At 53.0% G+C, this 25,243-nt stretch overlaps 1 protein-coding gene across 11 annotated transcripts in view; it reads left to right on the plus strand.

Annotated features, from left to right (window-relative positions):
• ncor2 (nuclear receptor corepressor 2) overlaps positions 1-25,243 on the plus strand; it is a 501,645-nt gene that overhangs the window by 473,973 nt on the left and 2,429 nt on the right. For 8 of the 11 annotated variants that reach the window (XM_041202112.1, XM_041202119.1, XM_041202114.1 and 5 more), the window contains 6 exons: positions 15,601-15,746; positions 16,224-16,393; positions 17,546-17,680; positions 20,780-20,925; positions 21,871-21,924; positions 24,256-24,474. In XM_041202112.1, coding sequence (XP_041058046.1) covers positions 15,601-15,746; positions 16,224-16,393; positions 17,546-17,680; positions 20,780-20,925; positions 21,871-21,924; positions 24,256-24,474 — 870 coding nt within the window. The remainder of the gene's footprint in view (positions 1-15,600; positions 15,747-16,223; positions 16,394-17,545; positions 17,681-20,779; positions 20,926-21,870; positions 21,925-24,255; positions 24,475-25,243) is intronic. The other 3 variants (XM_041202113.1, XM_041202117.1, XM_041202118.1) reach the window with 3 other exon arrangements.

Below are 25,243 nucleotides of genomic sequence, written 5' to 3' on the forward strand. Positions count from 1 at the left end.
TACCCACTACACCCTACCCGCCACCCACTACACCCTACCCACTACACCCTACCCACTACACCCTACCCACTACACCCTACCCACTACACCCTACCCGCCACCCACTACACCCTACCCCCTACCCACTACACCCTACCCCCTACCCACTACACCCTACCCCCTACCCACTACACCCTACCCCCTACCCACTACACCCTACCCCCTACCCACTACACCCTACCCCCTACCCACTACACCCTACCCCCTATCCACTACACCCTACCCCCTACCCACTACACCCTACCCGCTACCCACTACACCCTACCCCCTACCCACTACACCCTACCCCCTACCCACTACACCCTACCCGCTACCCACTACACCCTACCCCCTACCCACTACACCCTACCCCCTACCCACTACACCCTACCCGCTACCCACTACACCCTACCCCCTACCCACTACACCCTACCCCCTACCCACTACACCCTACCCCCCACCCACTACACCCTACCCGCTACCCACTACACCCTACCCCTACCCACTACACCCTACCCCCTACCCACTACACCCTACCCGCTACCCACTACACCCTACCCCCTACCAACTACACCCTACCCGCTACCCACTACACCCTACCCCCTACCCACTACACCCTACCCCCTACCCACTACACCCTACCCCCTACCCACTACACCCTACCCCCTACCCACTACACCCTACCCCCTACCCACTACACCCTACCCCCTACCCACTACACCCTACCCGCTACACCCTACCCCCTACCCGCTACACCCTACCCGCTACCCACTACACCCTACCCGCTACCCACTACACCCTACCCCCTACCCACTACACCCTACCCCCTACCCACTACCCCCTACCCACTACACCCTACCCCCTACCCACTACACCCTACCCCCTACCAACTACACCCTACCCGCTACCCACTACACCCTACCCCCTACCCACTACACCCTACCCCTACCAACTACACCCTACCCGCTACCCACTACACCCTACCCGCTACGCACTACACCCTACCCGCTACGCACTACACCCTACCCGCTACCCACTACACCCTACCCCCTTCCCACTACACCCTACCCCCTACCCACTACACCCTACCCGCTACCCACTACACCCTACCCCCTTCCCACTACACCCTACCCCCTACCCACTACACCCTACCCACTACCCCCTACCCACTACACCCTACCCCCTACCCACTACACCCTACCCCTACCCACTACACCCTACCCCCTACCCACTACACCCTACCCCCTACCCACTACACCCTACCCCCTACCCACTACACCCTACCCCCTACCCACTACACCCTACCCCCTACACCCTACCCCCTACCCACTACACCCTACCCCCCTACCCACTACACCCTACCCCCTACCCACTACACCCTACCCGCTACCCACTACACCCTACCCCCTTCCCACTACACCCTACCCCCTACCCACTACACCCTACCCCCTACCCACTACACCCTACCCCCTACCCACTACAACACCCTACCCCCTACCCACTACACCCTACCCCCTACCCACTACACCCTACCCCCTACCCACTACACCCTACCCCCTACACCCTACCCCCTACCCACTACACCCTACCCGCTACCCCCTACCCACTACAACCCTACCCCCTACCCACTACACCCTACCCCCTACCCACTACACCCTACCCCCTACCCACTACACCCTACCCACTACACCCTACCCCCTACACACTACACCCTACCCCCTACCCACTACACCCTACCCCCTACCCACTACACCCTACCCGCTACCCACTACACCCTACCCCCTACCCACTACACCCTACCCCCTACCCACTACACCCTACCCCCTACCCACTACCCCCTACCCACTACCCCCTACCCCCTACCCACTACACCCTACCCCCTACCCACTACACCCTACCCCCTACCCACTACACCCTACCCCCTACCCACTACACCCTACCCCCTACCCACTACACCCTACCCGCTACCCACTACACCCCTACCCCCTACCCACTACACCCTACCCCCTACCCACTACACCCTACCCCCTACCCACTACACCCTACCCACTACACCCTACCCCCTACCCACTACACCCTACACCCTACCCCCTACCCACTACACCCTACCCCCTACCCACTACACCCTACCCGCTACGCACTACACCCTACCCCCTACCCACTACACCCTACCCCCTACCAACTACACCCTACCCGCTACCCACTACACCCTACCCCCTACCCACTACACCCTACCCCCTACCCACTACACCCTACCCCCTACCAACTACACCCTACCCGCTACCCACTACACCCTACCCCCTACCCACTACACCCTACCCCCTACCCACTACACCCTACCCCCTACCCACTACACCCTACCCCCTACCCACTACACCCTACCCCCTACCCACTACACCCTACCCGCTATACCCTACCCCCTACCCACTACACCCTACCCGCTACCCACTACACCCTACCCGCTACCCACTACACCCTACCCGCTACCCACTACACCCTACCCCCTACCCACTACACCCTACCCCCTACCCACTACACCCTACCCCCTACCCACTACACCCTACCCCCTACCCACTACACCCTACCCCCTACCCACTACACCCTACCCCCTACCCACTACACCCTACCCACTACCCACTACACCCTACCCCCTACCCACTACCCCCTACCCACTACACCCTACCCCCTACCCACTACACCCTACCCCCTACCAACTACACCCTACCCGCTACCCACTACACCCTACCCCCTACCCACTACACCCTACCCCCTACCCACTACACCCTACCCCCTACCAACTACACCCTACCCGCTACCCACTACACCCTACCCGCTACGCACTACACCCTACCCGCTACGCACTACACCCTACCCGCTACGCACTACACCCTACCCGCTACGCACTACACCCTACCCGCTACCCACTACACCCTACCCCCTTCCCACTACACCCTACCCCCTACCCACTACACCCTACCCCCTACCCACTACACCCTACCCCCTACCCACTACACCCTACCCCCTACCCACTACACCCTACCCCCTACCCACTACACCCTACCCCCTACCCACTACACCCTACCCCTACCCTACACCCTACCCCCTACCCACTACACCCTACCCCCTACCCACTACACCCTACCCCCTACCCACTACACCCTACCCCCTACCCACTACACCCTACCCCCTACCCACTACACCCTACCCGCTACCCACTACACCCTACCCCGCTACCCACTACAACCCTACCCCCCTTCCCACTACACCCTACCCCCTACCACTACACCCTACCCCCCTACCCACTACACCCTACCCCCTCCCTACACACCCTACCCACTACCCACTACACCCTACCCCGCTACCCACCCCTACCCCACTACACCCCTACCCCCTACCCACTACACCCTACCCCTACCCACTACACCTACCCCCTACCCACTACACCCTACCCCCTACCCACTACAACCCTACCCCCTACCCACTACACCCTACCCCCCTACCCACTACACCCTACCCCCTACACCCCTACCCCCTACCCACTACACCCTACCCCCTACCCCCTACCCACTACACCCTACCCCCTACCCACTACACCCTACCCACTACCCACTACACCCTACCCACTACACCCTACACCCTACCCACACTACACCCTACCCCTACCACTACACCCTACCCCCTACCCACTACACCCTACCCGCTACCCACTACACCCTACCCCCTACCCACTACACCCTACCCCCTACCCACTACACCCTACCCCCTACCCACTACACCCTACCCCCTACCCACTACACCCTACCCCCTACCCACTACACCCTACCCCCCTACCCACTACACCCTACCCCTACCCACTACACCCTACCCCTACCCACTACACCCTAACCCCCTACCCACTACACCCTACCCCCTACCCACTACACCCTACCCCCTACCCACTACACCCTCCCCCTACCACTACACCCTACCCGCTACCCACTACACCCTACCCCGCTACCCACTACACCCTACCCCCTACCCACTACACCCTACCCCTACCCACTACACCCTACCCCCTACCCACTACACCCTACCCCTACCCACTACACCCTACCCCCTACCCCACTACACCCTACCCCCTACCCACTACACCCTACCCCCTACCCACTACACCCTACCCCCTACCCACTACACCCTACCCCCTACCCACTACACCCTACCCCCTACCCACTACACCCTACCCCCTACCCCACTACACCCTACCCCTACCCACTACACCCTACCCCCTACCCACTACACCCTACCCCCTACCCACTACAACCCTACCCCCTACCCACTACACCCTACCCCCTACCCACTACACCCTACCCACTACACCCTACCCCCTACCCCTACACCCTACCCACTACCCCCTACCCCCTACCCACTACACCCTACCCCCTACCCACTACACCCTACCCACTACACCCTACCCCCTACCCACTACACCCTACCCACTACACCCTACCCACTACCCACTACACCCTACCCCCTACCCACTACACCCTACCCCCTACCCACTACACCCTACCCCCTACCCACTACACCCTACCCGCTAACCACTACACCCTACCCCCCTACCCACTACACCCTACCCCCTACCCACTACCCCCTACCCACTACCCCCTACCCCCTACCCACTACCACCCTACCCCCTACCCACTACACCCTACCCCCTACCCACTACACCCTACCCCCTACCCACTACACCCTACCCCCTACCCACTACACCCTACCCCTACCCACTACACCCTACCCCCTACCCACTACACCCTAACCCCTACCCACTACACCCACCCCCTACCCACTACACCCTACCCCACTACACCCTACCCACTACACCCCTACCACTACCCTACACCCTACCCCCTACCCACTACACCCTACCCCCTACCCACCTACACCCTACCCGCTACGCACTACACCCTACCCCCTACCCACTACACCCTACCCCCCTACCAACTACACCCTACCCCGCTACCCACTACAACCCTACCCCCTACCCACTACACCCTACCCCCTACCCCATACACCCTACCCCCTACCAACTACACCCTACCCGCCTACCCACTACACCCTACCCCTACCCACTACACCCTACCCCCTACCCACTACACCCTACCCCCTACCCACTACACCCTACCCCTACCCACTACCACCCTACCCGCTACAACCCCTACCCCTACCCACTACACCCTACCCGCTACCCACTACACCCTACCCGCTACCCACTACACCCTACCCGCTACCCACTACACCCTACCCGCTACCCACTACACCCTACCCCCTACCCACTACACCCTACCCCCCTACCCACTACACCCTACCCCCTACCCACACACCCCTACCCCCTACCCACTACACCCTACCCCCCTACCCACTACACCCTACCCACTACCCACTACCCCCTACCCACTACACCCTACCCCCTACCCACTACACCCTACCCCTACCAACTACACCCTACCCCGCTACCCACTACACCCTACCCCCTACCCACTTACACCCTACCCCCTACCAACTACACCCTACCCGCTACCCACTACACCCTACCCGCTACGCACTACACCCTACCCGCTACGCACTACACCCTACCCGCTACGCACTACACCCTACCCGCTACGCACTACACCCTACCCGCTACGCACTACACCCTACCCGCTACGCACTACACCCTACCCCCTTCCCACTACACCCTACCCCCTACCCACTACACCCTACCCCCTACCCACTACACCCTACCCCCTACCCCACTACACCCTACCCCCTACCCACTACACCCTACCCCCTACACCCTACCCCCTACCCACTACACCCTACCCCCTACCCACTACACCCTACCCCCTACCCACTACACCCTACCCCCTACCCACTACACCCTACCCGCTACCCACTACACCCTACCCGCTACCCACTACACCCTACCCCCTTCCCACTACACCCTACCCCCTTCCCACTACACCCTACCCCCTTCCCACTACACCCTACCCCCTACCCACTACACCCTACCCCCTACCCACTACACCCTACCCCCTACCCACTACACCCTACCCCCTACACCCTACCCCCTACCCACTACACCCTACCCGCTACCCCCTTACCCACTACACCCTACCCCCTACCCACTACACCCTACCCCCTACCCACTACACCCTACCCCCTACCCACTACACCCTACCCCCTACCCACTACACCCTACCCCCTACACCCTACCCCCTACCCACTACACCCTACCCCCTACCCCCTACCCACTACACCCTACCCCCTACCCACTACACCCTACCCCCTACCCACTACACCCTACCCACTACACCCTACCCCCTACCCACTACACCCTACCCACTACACCCTACCCCCTACCCACTACACCCTACCCCCTACCCACTACACCCTACCCCCTACCCACTACACCCTACCCCCTACCCACTACACCCTACCCCCTACCCACTACACCCTACCCCCTACCCACTACACCCTACCCCCTACCCACTACACCCTACCCCCTACCCACTACACCCTACCCCCTACCCACTACACCCTACCCGCTACCCACTACACCCTACCCTCTACCCACTACACCCTACCCCCTACCAACTACACCCTACCCTTTACCCACTGCACCCTACCCCCTACCCACTACACCCTGCCCCCTACCCACTACACCCTACCCCCTACCCACTACACCCTACCCCCTACCCACTACACCCTACCCACTACACCCTACCCCCTACCCACTACACCCTACCCCCTACCCACTACACCCTAGCCGCTACCCACTACACCCTACCCGCTACCCACTACACCCTACCGGCTACGCACTACACCCTACCCCCTACCCACTACACCCTACCCGCTACCCACTACACCCTACCCGCTACCCACTACACCCTACCCACTACCCACTACACCCTACCCGCTACCCACTACACCCTACCCGCTACCCACTACACCCTACCCCCTACCCACTACACCCTACCCCCTACCCACTACACCCTACCCCCTACCCACTACACCCTAGCCGCTACCCACTACACCCTAGCCGCTACCCACTACACCCTACCCGCTACCCACTACACCCTACCGGCTACGCACTACACCCTACCCCCTACCCACTACACCCTACCCGCTACCCACTACACCCTACCCGCTACCCACTACACCGTACCCACTACCCACTACACCCTACCCGCTACCCACTACACCCTACCCGCTACCCACTACACCATACCCCCTACCCACTACACCCTACCCCCTACCCACTACACCCTACCCGCTACCCACTACACCCTACCCACTACCCACTACACCCTACCCGCTACCCACTACACCCTACCCGCTACCCACTACACCATACCCCCTACCCACTACACCCTACCCCCTACCAACTACACCTTACCCACTACATGCTACCCCCTAACCCCTACCCACTACACTCTACCCCATACCCCCTACCCACTACACCCTACCCTCTACCCACTATACCCTACCTGCTACCCACTACCCACTACACCCTACCCACTACCCACTACTCCCTACCCCTACCAACTACACCTTACCCACTACATGCTACCCCCTAACCCCTACCCACTACACTCTACCCCATACCCCCTACCCACTACACCCTACCCTCTACCCACTACACCCTACCTGCTACCCACTACACCCTACCCCCTACCCACTACACCCTACCCGCCACCCACTACCCACTACAACCTACCCGCTACCCACTACACCCTACCCACTACCCACTACACCCTACCCCCTACCAACTACACCTTACCCACTACATGCTACCCCCTAACCCCTACCCACTACACTCTACCCCATACCCCCTACCCACTACACCCTACCCTCTACCCACTACACCCTACCCGCTACCCACTACACCCTACCCCCTACCCACTACACCCTACCCGCCACCCACTACCCACTACACCCTACCCGCTACCCACTACACCCTACCCGCTACCCACTACCCACTACCCACTACACCCTACCCACTACACCCTACCCGCTACCCACTACACCCTACCCGCCACCCACTACCCACTACACCCTACCCGCCACCCACTACCCACTACACCCTACCCTTTACCCACTACACCCTACCCTTTACCCACTACACCCTACCCGCCACCCACTACACCCTACTCTCTACCCACTACACCCTACCCTCTACCCACTACACCCTACCTCTACCCCTACACCCTAACCCCTACCCACTACACCCTAACCCCTACCCACTACACCCTACCCTCTACCCACTACACCCTACCCTCTACCCACTACACCCTACCCTCTACCCACTACACCCTACCCTCCACCCACTACACCCTACCCTCTACCCACTACACCCTACCCACTACACCCTACCCACTACACCCTACCCGCTACACCCTACCCGCTACCCACTACACCCTACCCGCTACCCACTACACCCTACCCTCTACCCACTACACCCTAACCCATACCCACTGCACCTTACCCACTACACCCTAACCCATACCCACTACCCGCTACCCACTACACCCTAACCCATACCCACTACCCCCACCCACTACACCCTACCCCCTACCCACTACACCCTAACCCATACCCACTACACCGTACCCGCTACCCACTACACCCTACCCCCTACCCACTACACCCTACCCGCTACGCACTACACCCTAACCCATACCCACTACACCCTAACCCCTACGCACTACACCCTATCCCCTACCCACTATACCCTACCCCCTACCCACTATACCCTACCCACTACACCCTACCCGCTACCCACTACACCCTACCCCCTACCAACACCTTACCCGCTACATGCTACCCCCTAACCCCTACCCACTACACCCTACCCCATCCCCCCTACCCACTACACCCTAACCCCTACCCACTACACCCTACCCACTACACCCTACCCACTACACCCTACCCCCTACACCCTACCCACTACACCTTACCCACTATACCCTACCCCCTACACCCTACACCCTAACCCCTACCGACTACACCCTATGCCATACCCCCTACCCACTACACCCTAACCCCTACCCAATACACCCTACCCACTACACCCTACCCGCTACCCACTACAACCTAACCCCTCCGCACTACCCCCTACCCACTACACCCTAACCCCTACCCACTACACCCTACCCACTACACCCTACCCACTACACCCTACCCACTACACCCTACCCACTACACCCTACCCACTACACCCTACCCACTACACCCTACCCACTACACCCTACCCACTATACCCTACCCACTATACCCTACCCCCTACCCACTATACCCTACCCACTATACCCTACCCACTATACCCTACCCACTACACCCTACTCGCTACCCACTACAGCCTACCCCCTATCCACTATAACGTACCCCCTACCCACTACACCCTACCCACTACACCCTACCCACTACACCCTACCCACTACACCCTACCCACTACACCCTACCCGCTACCCACTACACCCTACCCCTACCCACTACACCCTACCCGCTACCCACTACACCCTACCCGCTACCCACTACACCCTACCCGCTACCCACTACACCCTACCCACTACCCACTACACCCTACCCGCTACCCACTACCCACTACACCCTACCCGCTACCCACTACCCACTACACCCTACCCGCTACCCACTACACCCTACCCGCTACCCACTACACCCTACCCTCTACCCACTACACCCTACCCTCTACCCACTACACCCTACCCTCTACCCACTACACCCTACCCTCTACCCACTACACCCTACCCTCTACCCACTACACCCTACCCTCTACCCCTACACCCTAACCCGTACCCACTACACCCTAACCCCTATGCACTACACCCTACCCCATACCCTCTACCCGCTACACCCTACCCGCTACACCCTACCCGCTACAACCTACCCGCTACCCGCTACACTCTACCCGCTACCCACTACAGCCTACCCGCTACCCACTACAGCCTACCCGCTACCCACTACAGCCTACCCGCTACCCACTACACCCTACCCGCTACCCACTACACCCTAACCCATACCCACTACCCGCTACCCACTACACCCTAACCCATACTCACTACCCCCACCCACTACACCCTACCCCCTACCCACTACACCCTAACCCATACCCACTACACCCTACCCGCTACTCACTACACCCAAACCCATACCCACTACACCCTAACCCATACCCACTACACCCTACCCGCTACCCACTACACCCTACCCCCTACCCACTACATCCTACCCGCTACGCACTACACCCTAACCCCTACGCACTATACCCTATCCCCTACCCACTATACCCTACCCCTACCCACTATACCCTACCCACTACACCCTACCCGCTACCCACTACACCCTACCCCCTATCCACTATACCCTACCTGCTACCCACTACACCCTACCCCCTACCCACTACACCCTACCCGCTACCCACTACACCCTACCCCCTATCCACTATACCCTACCTGCTACCCACTACACCCTACCCCCTACCCACTACACCCTACCCGCTACCCACTACACCCTACCCCCTACCCACTACACCCTACCCGCCACCCACTACCCACTACACCCTACCCCATACCCTCTACCCATTCCACCCTACCCGCTACACTCTACCCGCTACACTCTACCCGCTACACTCTACCCGCTACACCCTACCCGCTACCCACTACACCCTACCCGCTACCCACTATACCCTAACCCATACCCACTGCACCTTACCCACTACACCCTAACCCATACCCACTACCCGCTACCCACTACACCCTAACCCATACCCACTACCCCCACCCAATACACCCTACCCCCTACCCACTACACCCTAACCCATACCCACTACACCCTACCCGCTACTCACTACACCCTAACCCATACCCACTACACCCTACCCGCTACCCACTACACCCTACCCCCTACCCACTACACCCTACCTGCTACGCACTACACCCTAACCCATACCCACTACACCCTAACCCCTACGCACTACACCCTATCCCATAGCCTCTACTCACCACACCCTACCCGCTACCCACTACACCCTACCCTCTACCCGCTACACCCTACCCGCTATCCACTGCACCCTAACCCCTACGCACTACACCCTACCCCATAGCCTCTACCCACTACACCCTACCCTCTACCCACTGCACCCTGCCCCCTACACCCTGCCCCCTACACCCTGCCCCCTACACCCTGCCCCCTGCACCCTGCCCCCTACACCCTGCCCCCTACACCCTGCCCCCTACACCCTGCCCCCTACACCCTGCCCCCTACACCCTGCCCCCTACACCCTGCCCCCTACACCCTGCCCCCTACACCCTGCCCCCTACACCCTGCCCCCTACACCCTGCCCCCTACACCCTGCCCCCTACACCCTGCCCCCTACACCCTGCCCCCTACACCCTACCCCCTACACCCTACCCACTACCCCTACCTACTACCCCTACCCACTACCCCCTACCCACTACCCACTACACTCTACCCTCAACTCACTACACCCTATCCATTACACCCTACCCCTACCCACTACCCCTACCCACTACCCCAACCCACTTCACCCTCCCCCCACTACACCCTAACACCTACCCACTACACCCTAACACCTACCCACTACACCCTAACACCTACCCACTACACCCTATCCCCTACACCCTACCCGTTACCCATTACACCCTATCTCCTACCCACTACACCCCATCTCCTACCCACTACACCCTACTCACTACCCATTACCCCCTACCCTCTGCACCCAACCCACTACCCATTACACCCTAACCCTTGCACCCTACCTGCTATCCATTACACCTTATCTCCCACCCACTACACCCTACCCCCTATCCACTACACTCTATCCCCTACCCTCTACACCCTTCCTCTGCCAGTACACCCTACCCCCTACCCACTACACTCTACCACTATCCACTACACCCTATCTCCTATCCACTACACCCTACCTCTCCCAGTACACCCTATCCACTACATCCTACCCACTACAGCCTACCCCCTACATCTGTCCCCTACCCACTCCACCTTACCTGCTGCACCCTACCCTCAACCCATTACACCCTACCCTCTACCCATTACACCCTACCCCCTACACCCTACCCGCTACTCATTACACTCTAGCCACTACACCCTACCCCCTATCCACTGCACTCTACACCCTACCCCTCCCACTCACCCTATCTCCTACCCACTAACTCTACCCCCTACCCACTACACCTACTCCCTCCCACTACACTCTATTCCCTTCCCACTACACCCTGTCCCCTACCCACACCACCATACCCCCAAACACAATCCCTCGTGCCTTCCCCCTGCACTGTACCCCCTACACACAATGTGCTACACCCGTACACTCCTTTAATTCTGTATCTGAAATGACTCTAGTGGTTCCCCTTCCCCACCAGTATCTGATCTAATGTCCCCTAGTCCTAATCGTTCTTTAGTTTTTTTATATTGCATCTCATATCCCAATATAAGATTATCTTTCAGAAAGCTCCTTTCTACTCAAAAATATCCAAGTCTCACCTAATTATTCATTTCCTAGTGATGAAACCAAAGGCTCCTCTCTTGTTTCAGTGAGTGGAGCATAAACTCCATCCTTTCTGCCAGTTTTTGATGGAGTTTTTCACTGGCTGTTCACTGATGTGTCCTTGCCAAGTACCTGAGAGAATGTGCAGCATTGACCTGCTAATCACACTGAGCTTTGTCAGGTGGGAAGCAACAATAACAACTTACGTTTATATAGCACCTTTAACCATATGAAATGTCCAGAGCTTGGAGCCCAGGGAGCTCAAGGCACAATCACCAATAGTGGAGGGAAAAGAGGCCAGAATTAGGGGCGCACAGATATCTCGGTGGGTGGTGGGGCTGGAGGAGATTACAGAAATAGGGAGGGGTGAGGCCATGGAGGGATTTGAAAATAAGGATAAGAATTTTAAAATCAAGATGTTGCTTAACTGGGAGCCAATGTAAATCAGTGATAGGGCAATGGGATTTACTGTGAGCTAAGACCACTAGCAGCAGGGTTTTGGATAACCAGACGAAATCTGGAAAGTTCTGGAACACAGCAGAACACAAACAAGTGACATGTTTCCCAGGTTCTTCTGGGGAGAAACAGAATTGTTCATTTTGCTGGGTTAATGATTTTGTCCGTTGGTTCATTGCTGAAATATCTCATTTGGAAAAACTTCACAACTAAGAGACCAGTTGTTGCTCTGAGGGAGTCCTGCAGATTCCTGGGAAGTTCACCCAGTGTCACGTATCATCAAAGATATTATCTTTCTAGAGAATATCTCATAATTTATTCCTATCACTCGGTTTTCCAGGTGGTTATAACACACACTGTTCTGATGGAATAGAACCAAGAGCCCCAGCAGGTTCCTCACCACTTCCATGGGTAACAGAGAGAGATGCACAGCAAAGAGCACAGGGTTGGTACCAATGACAGAGTGACCTGCCTCTGATCACAGCTGCTCCCTGACCCAAAATTGAAGTAATACAGCAGCAGAAATTACTTAGTTATATTGAGAGATTCAGTGTCAATCCTTGATCATTATTTTAACAAAGCATCACCTTAATTAATGTAGCAGACATGCCAACATGGTAGTATCATGCCTGAGGGTTACTATCGGCAGTCCATTAACGATTTAGTTCCTAATACTGGCACCTCACTGTGATTTAAGGAGTACGATATTGGTGAAAACGATGGAGATTTTTCTAGGGAACAGATGAACCTGTGACTGTCCTCCGAGTAACACCAGGTTGGCATTCGCAGTTTCAGCAGTTGGTGTTATTCTGTAGACCGTTTGCCAACATGATTCAGGAGATTTCCTGTTGATATAAAAACTGTTAGACCTTGAGAAGCTCCCAGAATATTCCATCATGTTGAAGAGGCGACACTTGAATTGTTTGAACTGCAGCAAGAAATTTGCAGATGGCAAGCTCCCACAAATTGTGACAATCTTTAAACAATTCTATGGCATCTTTTCATCCACGTGTTCCAGCATCAGAACCTCCATTTAAAGTCTCATCTGAAAGACAACACCTCCGAAAGTGCAGCACTACTTCAGTGCTGACGCTGCAACAGTGCAGCACTCCCTCAGTACTGACCCTTCAACAGTGCAGCACTCCCTCAGTACTGACCCTCCGACAGTGCAGCGCTCCCTCAGTCCTGACCCTCTGACAGTGCAGCACTCCCTCAGTACTGACCCTCCGATAGTGAGTGCAGCACTCCCTCAGTACTGACCCTCTGACAGTGCAGCGCTCCCTCAGTACTGACCCTCTGACAGTGCAGCGCTCCCTCAGTACTGACCCTCTGACAGTGCAGCGCTCCTTCAGTACTGACCCTCTGACAGTGCAGCACTCCCTCGGTACTGACCCTCTGACAGTGCAGCACTCCCTCAGTACTGACCCTCTGACAGTGCAGCGCTCCTTCAGTACTGACCCTCTGACAGTGCAGCGCTCCCTCAGTACTGACCCTCCGACAGTGCAGCGCTCCCTCAGTACTGACCCTCTGACAGTGCAGCACTCCCTCAGTACTGACCCTCCGACAGTGCAGCGCTCCCTCAGTACTGACCCTCTGACAGTGCAGCACTCCCTCAGTGCTGACCCTCTGACAGTGCAGCACTCCCTCAGTGCTGACCCTCTGACAGTGCAGCAGTCCCTCAGTGCTGACCTTTTGACAGTGCAGCAGTCCCTCAGTGCTGACCCTGTGACAGTGCAGCACTCCCTCAGTACTGACCCTGTGACAGTGCAGCACTCCCTCAGTGCTGACCCTGTGACAGTGCAGCACTCCCTCAGTACTGACCCTATGACAGTGCAGCACTCCCTCAGTGCTGACCCTGTGACAGTGCAGCACTCCCTCAGTGCTGACCCTGTGACAGTGCAGCACTCCCTCAGTACTGACCCTGTGACAGTGCAGCACTCCCTCAGTGCTGACCCTGTGACAGTGCAGCACTCCCTCAGTGCTGACCCTGTGACAGTGCAGCACTCCCTCAGTGCTGACCCTGTGACAGTGCAGCACTCCCTCAGTACTGACCCTGTGACAGTGCAGCACTCCCTCAGTGCTGACCCTGTGACAGTGCAGCACTCCCTCAGTGCTGACCCTGTGACAGGGCAGCACTTGCTCAGTGCTGACCCTGTGACAGTGCAGCACTCCCTCAGTGCTGACCCTGTGACAGTGCAGCACTCCCTCAGTACTGACCCTGTGACAGTGCAGCACTCCCTCAGTACTGACCCTGTGACAGCGCAGCACTCCCTCAGTACTGCATTGGGAGTGTTAGCCTGGATTTTATGCTCTTGTTTTTGTAGTGTGATTTGGACTCACAATCCACTAACTCAAACAGGAGATTGTTAAACATTGAACCAAGGCTGTTAGTTTCCAAGATCCTTTCTTTATGTTTGTTTTTGATCTTTTCTGTGGTCGATAGATGTGAAATCAAGGACAGTTTTGTTACTAACATACTATGTTTTACATTTGTCATTTTTGTCGATTTGATATGTCCATAGCTGCTGCCCTGTGCCTGATAAACATTGTTGTTTTGTCTGCAGCACCTCAGACAGTCTGTGTACCGGGAAGCCTTATCCAACATACTGACACAGTTCCTGAGAAAAGCACCTCACCTGAACAGGCAGCTCACCCTGCACAGTTCCCCAAAGGGCAGCAACGCTTTGTGACACTGGCCCAACATATTGATGCAAGTCAACCATTGATTTGTTTGGATATTTGCATGCTTTGTAACTGCTGTCTTTATTGATTGTTGTGAACTGCCTGCCTGGCTATTCATTGAAATCCCACCTTTTGAGTGTACGACTGAAGGAGACATGAAAAAATTGAAGTTGGTGTCTATTACTGTATCAGTAACGTTTCAGCAAATCTCTGCTCACTCTGCTTGATGACTCATCACTGACTCTGGAACTGCCTTTAGTACTTCCCTTTTCATACTACCAAAGCCCTGCACTATTTTCAAAACCGTGATTAAATCTCTTCTTAAGCTTCCCTATTGCTGTGGGAATAATCCTGTCTCTCTCATGAGACTTAGTGAGAAGAATGTCTCTTGTTCCTGAATGCCTGTGTACCTATCTGTCATTTTGTATTTTGAAGTCTCTCATTAGTTGACAGTTATATATATCAATATGTTATTGATGAGAAAGAAAGTTTTCATTTCTAACAGGAGGTAATCACCCAGGATTATACCCGTAACCACCCCCAGTGTCTGAGCTCTCAGTCAGCCCTGCAATCACAGAGGTCTCCCTTTCAACAGCTTCTGGCTTCAACTCAGCAGCCCTATGGTCACTCAGGCAGGATGATGTCAGAATCACCTGGGGAGAAAGGCAACACAAGGTAAGGAAAAAATTATCCCCATTAATGTTACAAACATGTGCACAATAATAATGTTTGTTATCAGCACCACATCCCCAACCCGGTTATTCCTGAGAATCTCTCACCTGGTGTGTGGAGTTTAGTCGCCTATGGGCTGATGTTGCCTCCATTTCTGTTGCTGCGTTTCCTGTTCTGTCAGGTTGCTGTGAGGAGCCAGCGATTCAGATCGGAAGCTGCTCTCAGGAAGAGGCCACATTCATACCCGAGGATCAGAAACTGCGTCCACTGGCCTCGGACAGCACTCGAACCTATTCAGTCAGTCATTGTGAGGCGAGAGTGAGAGACAACTCCTGGATTCAGCCAGATCGGATCCCATGGGATCTAATAATCGAGCCAAATTCGATGAATCGGCTGGTGGAGATGTAAAACTGAAACACACTCTCTGATTAACCTGGTAGTGATGTAAAACTGAAACACACTCTCTGATTAACCTGGTGGAGATGTAAAACTGAAACGCACACTCTGATTAATCTGGTGGAGATGTAAAACTGAAACGCACACTCTGATTAATCTGGTGGAGATGTAAAACTGAAACACACTCTCTGATTAACCTGGTAGAGATGTAAAATTGAAACGCACTCTCTGATTAACCTGGTGGAGATGTAAAACTGAAACGCACACTCTGATTAATCTGGTGGAGATGTAAAACTGAAACACACACTCTGATTAACCTGGTGGAGATGTAAAACTGAAACACACTCTCTGATTAACCTGGTGGAGATGTAAAACTGAAACACACTCTCTGATTAACCTGGTGGAGATGTAAAACTGAAACACACACTCTGATTAACCTCTTGCACCCGCTCCCCCACCCGTACACTTTACTGTGATTGTTTTCTGTCTGTTTCTGGTGAATCAGGTTGGGTTGCAATGATTCCCTGTGTCTGTGAGACTCTGGTTAGTTTTACTGACCCTGTGTTGATGTCAGTCCAGTCTATCTAAATGCTTTAATATTCTTCAGTAGGAGAGGCTCAGACTTGCTTTACACTGCCGCTGTATTTCTGCTCAATAATGCTGTCACTATTTCATAAATTCTGTCAAACCTTTGTGGAATGTTTTAACTGGAAGTTTGCAACAACAGCAAGATGATAAATCATCCTTTCTGATTTACAGGCCAGCAAGGTCCCCTGTGTGTGCGTCAGCAGATCAGACTGAGGCGGTTTTCCCAGCGCAGAATTTACGAGACCAACAATTGTCAGAGATTCTCTCAGTTCCTGCACAATACAGGGACATGGAGCCTGAACAAAGGTACTGTGCATTGTTTCACAGAGTTAACTTCACGTTGGAGACTTGGTAATACAATCTATGTCGTACAGGCTTTGACCTGGTTAATGGAAGTTAAAAGAGTCCTGATTAACTGGGTTCATTAGGACATAGGGTGCTTTGTTCCCCACTTCCCCCCACCTCCTTTCCTGACCATGAGCTGGTAGGGAGCCTATCCACTTTCTTAACAGCTGCCCTGCAGCAATTGAACATTTAGAGCAAAATGAATTGGCTTCAGGCCAGACCTGAACTCCATCTGGGGAAGAAGTCCAACCTTCGGAAGTTGGAAGTTGGAAGGGGGTGAGGGACCTGGTCACTCACCGGCACAGGGGGAGAGGGACCCGGTCACTCACCGGGACAGGGGGAGGGGGACCCGGTCACTCACCGGGACAGTGGGAGAGGGACACAGTACCTCACCGGGACAGGGGGAGGGGGACCCGGTCACTCACTGGGACAGGGGGCGAGGGACGCGGTTACTCACCGGCACAGGGAGAGAGGGAAGTTGTGGGGGGGGGGGGGGGGGTAAGACTTTTGGTTGGGGGTTGGGGGCAGATTCACCCCGGCCCCCACCCCCCACAATTGCCTGACGCCAGCCCACACAAGTGAAAGTTGTCAGGTTACCCACTTGACGTGGGCCTCCTCCACACAGGTAACCTCGTGGTGGGGGTGGGGTGAGGGGTCTCAATAGGTCCAAGGGTGGATGGGTCACCCAATGTCTCCACCAACCCCTATAAAATTGGAGGTAGGTCAGGGGCGAGTAAGTAGGCAGTGGGCAGGCGACCTGCTGGATTTTACAAGCCCCTCCCTCCTTCAAAGCTGCCGGCAAAGGGAGTAAAATCCACCCACAGTGTTTGGCTAATCTCCATGCGCAATCAGAATGCACAAGGGAACGGCCAATCAGAATGCACAGGGCAACGGCCAATCAGAATGCACAGGGCGACGGCCAATCAGAATGCACACAAGAGGACAGCAAATCAGCAGCTTTTTGTTTTGGGTTTTATTTGTTCATTAACATTTGTTTTATGGGTAAACATAGCACCCAGTTGTACGCAGAGCAAGATCCCGTGAATAACGTGAGAAAAATAGCCAGTTAATTTGTCACAGTGACACAGACATAAATACAATAATGTGGATGCTGGAAATCTGAAATTAAAAAACAGAAAATGCTGGAAAAACTCAGCAGGTCTGGCAGCAGCTGTGGAGGGAAAAACAGAGTTAGCATTTCAGGTCAGTGACCTTTCTGTCATAGGGAAAATGTTAAACCCTATCATTAAAGAAGTTATAACAGGGCACTTGGATAAGTTCAAGGTCATCAGGCAGAGTCAACATGGTTTTGTGAAAGGGAAATCGTGTTTAACCAACTTATTGGAGTTCTTTGAGAAAGTAACATGTGCTGTGGATAAAGGGGAACCGATGGATGTACCAGAAGGCATTTGATAAAGTCCCAAATCAAAGGCAGTTGTGAAAAATAAAAGTTCATGGTATAGGGGACAACATATGGGCATGGACAGACGGCTAACAGGAAGCAGAGAGTTGGCATAAATGGGTCTTTTTCAGGTTGGCAAGAAGTAATGAGTGGTGTGCCCCAGGGATCAGTGCTGGGACCTCAACTGTTTACAATGTATATAAATGACTTGAAGAGATGGAAGGGATGGTGCCAAATTTGCTAATGACACAAAGATAGGTAGGAAAGTAAGTTGTGAAGAGGATGTAAGGAGATTACAAAGTGACATAGATAGTGGGAAAAGATCTGGCAAATGGAGTATAACATGGGAAAATGTGAAATCGTTCATTTTGGCAGGAAGAATAAAAGAGAAGCACATTTAACTAAATGGTGAGAGATTGCAGAGCTCTGAGATTCAGAGGGATCTGGGTGTCCTAGTGCATGAATCACAAAAGGTTAGCGTGCAGGTACAGCAGGTAATTAGGAAAGCTAATAGAATGTTATCATTTATTGTGAGGGGAATTGATTATAAAAGTAGGGAGGTTATGCTTCAGTTGTACAGGGCATTGGTGAGACCACATCTGGAGTATTGTGTACAATATTGGTCTCCTTATTTAAGGAAGGATGTAAATGTGGTGGAAGCAGATCAGAGAAGATTTACCAGATTGATACCTGGAATAGGTGGATTGATTTATGAGGAAAGGTTGGACAAACTAGGCTTGTATCCACTGGAGTTTAGAAGAGTGAGAGGCAATACGGTTGAAACGTGTAAGATCCTGAGGGGTCTAGACAGGGTGGATGTGGAGAGAATGCTTCCACTTGTGGGAAAATCTAGAACTAGGGGTCACTGTTTAAAAATAGGGGTCGCTCATTTAAAACAGAGATGAGGGGAATTTTTTTCACCAAGAGCGTCATGAGTCTTTGAAACTCTCTTCCTGAAAATGTGGTGGAAGCAGAGTCTGAATATTTTTAAGGCAGAGGTGGAGAAATTCTTGGTGAGCAAGAGGGTGAAAGGTTATCAGGGGTAGGTGGGATGCAGACTTGAGGTTACTATCAGATCGGCCAGGGTCTTATTAAATGGTGGAGCAGGCTGGAGGGGCTGAATGGCCTCCTCCTGCTCCTTGTTCATATGTTTCATCAGAACTGGGAAAAGTAAAATATATAAAAGCTTTTAAGCAAGTGCCAGGGGTGGGGGAGGTGGAGAAGGAACAGATGGGAAGGCCTGAGATAGGGTAGAAGACGAGAGAGATTAGAGGGGTCAAAGGCCAAAGGGAGTGGTAATAGGGTGCGAGGGAAGAAAGAAAATGTGTGTCTAGAGGAGGTGTGAATGGCACGATGATAAAAAGCTACCATCCGAGAGCAACAGAGACAGAGATGAGGAGGAATTTCCTCTATGAGGGTCATTAGTCTTTGGAATTCTCTTCCATCCAGTTGGGTATTGAGTATAGGCAAGGCTGAATTCAACAGAATTTTAATGACAAGGGAATCAAGAGCAGAAAGTGGAGTTAAGGCCACAATCCAATCAACCATGATCTTACTGAATGATAGAGCAGGCTCAAGGGGCCGAATGGCCTACTCCTGCTCCTATTTCTTATGATCTTATGTTGAATGCGAACAGTAATTGAGTGATGTATTGACAGGATGGAATCGCGATCTCCAGGAAGCGGGAGTCAGGCCCCAGCCTTCTTTACCAAGCTGACGGAGAGCACATCACACATGGTCAAATCCAAAAAGCAGGAAATCATCAAGAAGTTGACTACAGTCAGTGGAGGCGAGTCAATTTACAGTAAGGATTCTCGAATAATGGATAATCTAACCAGAGCTATCAAAGCATAACTGATGGACTCAGCTGAGATCCGTGTGAACACGCTCACGCTCGCTCCGTGCGAACACGCTCACGCTCGCTCCGTGCGAACACGCTCACGCTCGCTCCGTGCGAACACGCTCACGCTCGCTCCGTGCGAATACTCTCGCTCCGTGCGAATACTCTCACTCCGTGCGAACATGCTCGCTCCATGCAAACACGCTCACGCTCGCTCCGTGCGAACACGCTCACGCTCGCTCCTTGCGAACACTCTCGCTCCGTGCGAACACTCTCGCTCCGTGCGCGCACACTCGTTCCGTGCGAACACGCTCGCTCCGTGCGAACACTCTCGCTCCGTGCGAACACTCTCGCTCCGTGCGAACACTCTCGCTCCATGCGAACACTCTCGTTCCGTGCGAACACTCTCGCTCCGTGCGAACACGCTCACTCCATGCGAACACGCTCACGCTCGCTCCGTGCGAACACTCTCGCTCCGTGCGAACACTCTCGCTCCGTGCGAACACGCTCGCTCCGTGCGAACACGCTCACGCTCGCTCCGTGCGAATACTCTCGCTCCGTGCGAATACTCTCGCTCCGTGCGAACACTCTCGCTCCGTGCGAACACGCTCACGCTCGCTCCATGCGAACACTCTCGCTCCGTGCAAACACGCTCACGCTCCATACGAACACTCTCGCTCTGTGTGAACACGCTCCATGTGAACATGCTTCATGTGAATACAATAAAGACAATTTACACTTTTGGACAGTTTACTCATGTACCTGGTGTAAGTGTCTGTATACCCATAGACCGTTAAGTCATAGACCCAGTATCTCGGATATCCTTTGATTTATCTCGCAGGCAATGGGAATCTTCTTGATGTTGTTTCTAATCATTATTATGTTATGATGGACCGCTTTTTCTTCCAGATGTTGGGCAGCCAGGAACTGAAATATTCAACATGCCAGTCATGACATCGGCAGGTGAGGGTTCAAAACCATCAGAGAGAAGGATTTCATCCTTGACCAAGCAGAGTAACTGTAAAACTAGCAAAATTGTCCAAGAATCCTTAGCACAGTCATTTAGTGAGGTCATTCTTTCTTGTTCCGTACCCTGCTTCTTAACATTTCCAGCTAGTTTGGAAAGGAAGGTATGTCGAATCGACAGAGTGAGTTGTATATCTGTGACCAGCTGCTTCTGGGTTACATGATGCTGACTGGAGGAGCCGGGCAACCTGAAACCATTGACTAGAACAACATTGATTTTAAACCCAGGAATTAGAGTTTCTCCAGGTTTCTGGCAGGAGCTGTTGTAGAAACGAGCAGTCTGAACTGGAATAAAATCAAATCTTGGCTAATTGAGATTGACATCTCTGTGCAGAGCCAGCCACTAGTTCTAACTGCTGGGGTCCTGATCGAGTAATGATCACTCCTTTTGTGTTTGGTGAGCCTGTTGTAGCGCCAAGTCTTCCCTCTCCTTTGGGCAATCTCCTGACTTCGTGATCCCAACCCCTTCACCACCTTCCACTCCCACATTTTTTTTATTCTTTCATGGGACGTGAGCGTCACTGACTAGGCCGGAGCATTTATTGCCCATCCCTAATTGCCCTTACACTGGGTGTCTGGCCTGGCCATTTAAGAGTCAACCACATTGCTGTGGGTCTGGAGTCACATGTAGGCCAGACCAGGTAAGGGTGACAGATTTCCTTCCCTAAAGGACATTAGTGACCCAGATGGGTTTTTACAACAATCGATGATAGTTTCTTGGTCATCATGACTGATTTATAGTTCCAGATTTATTAATTGAACTTAAATTCCACCAGCTGCTGTGATGGGATTTGAAGCCACGTCCCCAGAGCATTAACCTGGGCCTTGGATTGTTAGTCTAGTGACATTATCACTATGCCACCGTCTCCCTTTAAATCATCTCTGGGAAACTTGGTTGGGCAAAGTTCAGCTCCACTGCCTCCTAGGCAGGTTCGAGGCAATGCTGTTTAGAATATCCACCTCAACACTCTGGGATTCTGGCCTAGTCTTCCGCATGAATGTTGGGCCCTCCAGCCCTCAACCCCCACCCACCCCCATGAGTCTTCCATATCCGCTCTCCCAGTATTCGTAATGTACAGAACCATTGACAAGTCTGGCAAGCCTTTGAAATGTTCCTGACAATATAAGCAGAGGCTTAAAAATGTTCTTTCGAAAAAGCTATTCAGCTTAAAAGTGTTTATAAACCTTAGCCATTCATAATATTAACATCAAAACCTTTCATCCACTTCACGTTGCTTAATCTTGTACAAATAACCAGGCATTGAGAAACCATATCAAAGAATGAGCCAGCGAATGACTATCACTTAGTTTGTTTGGCTGAAACAGGTGCAGTGTATGTACATGTTCTTTCTGTCTGCAAAGAACAGGGCCTTGTGTATTAATATATGTAGCTTTCAGTACACACATTTGCCTGGGCAACCTAACCCCCACCCACCTTGGAAGGGGCTCCTGTCCCTCAGCTCACCAACGAGTGTTGATATTAAAACCTAAAAGAAACAGAATTTCACCAAGAAATTTTTCAAAGTCGCGTACATTAAAAACACCAACTTTCATCCATTAAAAATTTCAATCCAACAGTCAGGTGTCTGGTTATATTTTCACTGATATATTCTAATAATATTTCATTGCGTTTTGTTTAGTTACATTTTGATCCTGGCAGTTTCACTAACAGTTACAGATAAAAAACATTTCAACAAAAGCGCTAACCTACCAATCAAATGTGATTGAAACTCAGTGAGGTAAAAGGGGGTTAGAGTCTCTCCTTGGGGCTGAGTCCATTTAGGATATGATAAAGTACAATAAAGCAGACTCAATTGGCTACAGGTCATGTCTGCATTATTTGGTTTCCTGTGTTTGAGGGTTGAAGGGTTTAGTGAAGATCAGCTTTGCTTGCTCAAGTGCATTAGAATGCACATGACAGGTATAAACTGTATCTGCTTCTGCGTGAAGTGGTTTCCAGCTATATCAGTGCATTTAATGAGAGGGGAGGGCTGAGAATTAGACTATCTGAACGCTGAACATTTCATTAAACTGTAACTCGGAGAGACAAGGTGTGCACACTTTTTTAAAATTTGCTTTGGTTTAAAATAAGCTGAGCACGAATTGCAGCATTGTGATCTGCCGTTGGTTTGCTACTAAGGGTTGTTGCTTGCTGATACAATGTTCACTGTTTGTTCTTCCCTCCTGCTCCTCTCCCTCTTGTTTTGCTTTCTCTCAACCCTCCTTTTTTACACTGGTTTCCTCTCCCTCTTTTCCCCTCTCTCCCAGGGTCAGTAAGTTCTAGAAGCCAGTCCATGGCAGATCATTCCGCTAACAACATGGGTTTGGAGGACATTATTAGGAAGGCCTTAATGGGCACTTATGATGATCATGGGCAAGAGCGTTCATCACGCAGTCCGGCTGCAGTTAACCCAGTGGCTGTCAGTACTAGCACCAATACTGTGACTGAAGAACAAAATGAAGACTTTCGCAGCTTTCCCGCAACAGGTCTGCACCCACACGCCTTTCTCAGTGACAGTTTGTATTTAGTACAGGATTAGTGTACATGTTCACATAAGGCACGAGTATAGGATCCAGCGTAGCTGCTACAGGGGCCATGTACACATATTTACATTGAGAACATAAGTACACTATCTCACACAGAAAGCAGATTCTCAGATAGAAAATGAGAGGGTGTGATGCTAGGAATTAGCCCAAGAAATGACACAGTAACACAAGAGGGAGAATTTAGCCAAGATTATTTAGTTACATATTTTTGTTCTTTTTCTAATGTTAGTATGTTTATGAACAATAACACTTTTAACTGATGCAAGGGGTTTCTCTAATTGGAAATGTTGGACCTGTTTTCTGGGATTTGCATGTGCTTCTAGCCCAGTTCCGCTCTCTGTCCTGGTATCTGAAGTTTATCGGGCAACAAGAAAAAAAAAGTGCAACCTGCTCTCCAAGTGTTTTATAAATTAATATTTCCAGTTAAAGAACATACACAGACAGAATACTCAAACACTCAATTCACAGGAAAAATAAAGTTTAACAAACTTGGTTCCCTTTTTGTCAAATGCGAGAGAGAGAATTTAATAGAGATTCAGATTAAACAGATTAACACAATGAAAGTAACATGCTTCACACTGCCTTTGTTCTACACAAAGCCACAATCTTTTGAAATTAATTGGAATAGTTCCTCTGGGTGTACAGCCAGTATGTGCTGGCGCTGAGTACAGGGCTGTGGGAATGAGATTAATCTGCATTTGAATCGGTC

The sequence above is a fragment of the Carcharodon carcharias genome, chromosome 13 (genome assembly GCF_017639515.1).
Source record: "Carcharodon carcharias isolate sCarCar2 chromosome 13, sCarCar2.pri, whole genome shotgun sequence".
Taxonomy (NCBI): domain Eukaryota; kingdom Metazoa; phylum Chordata; class Chondrichthyes; order Lamniformes; family Lamnidae; genus Carcharodon; species Carcharodon carcharias.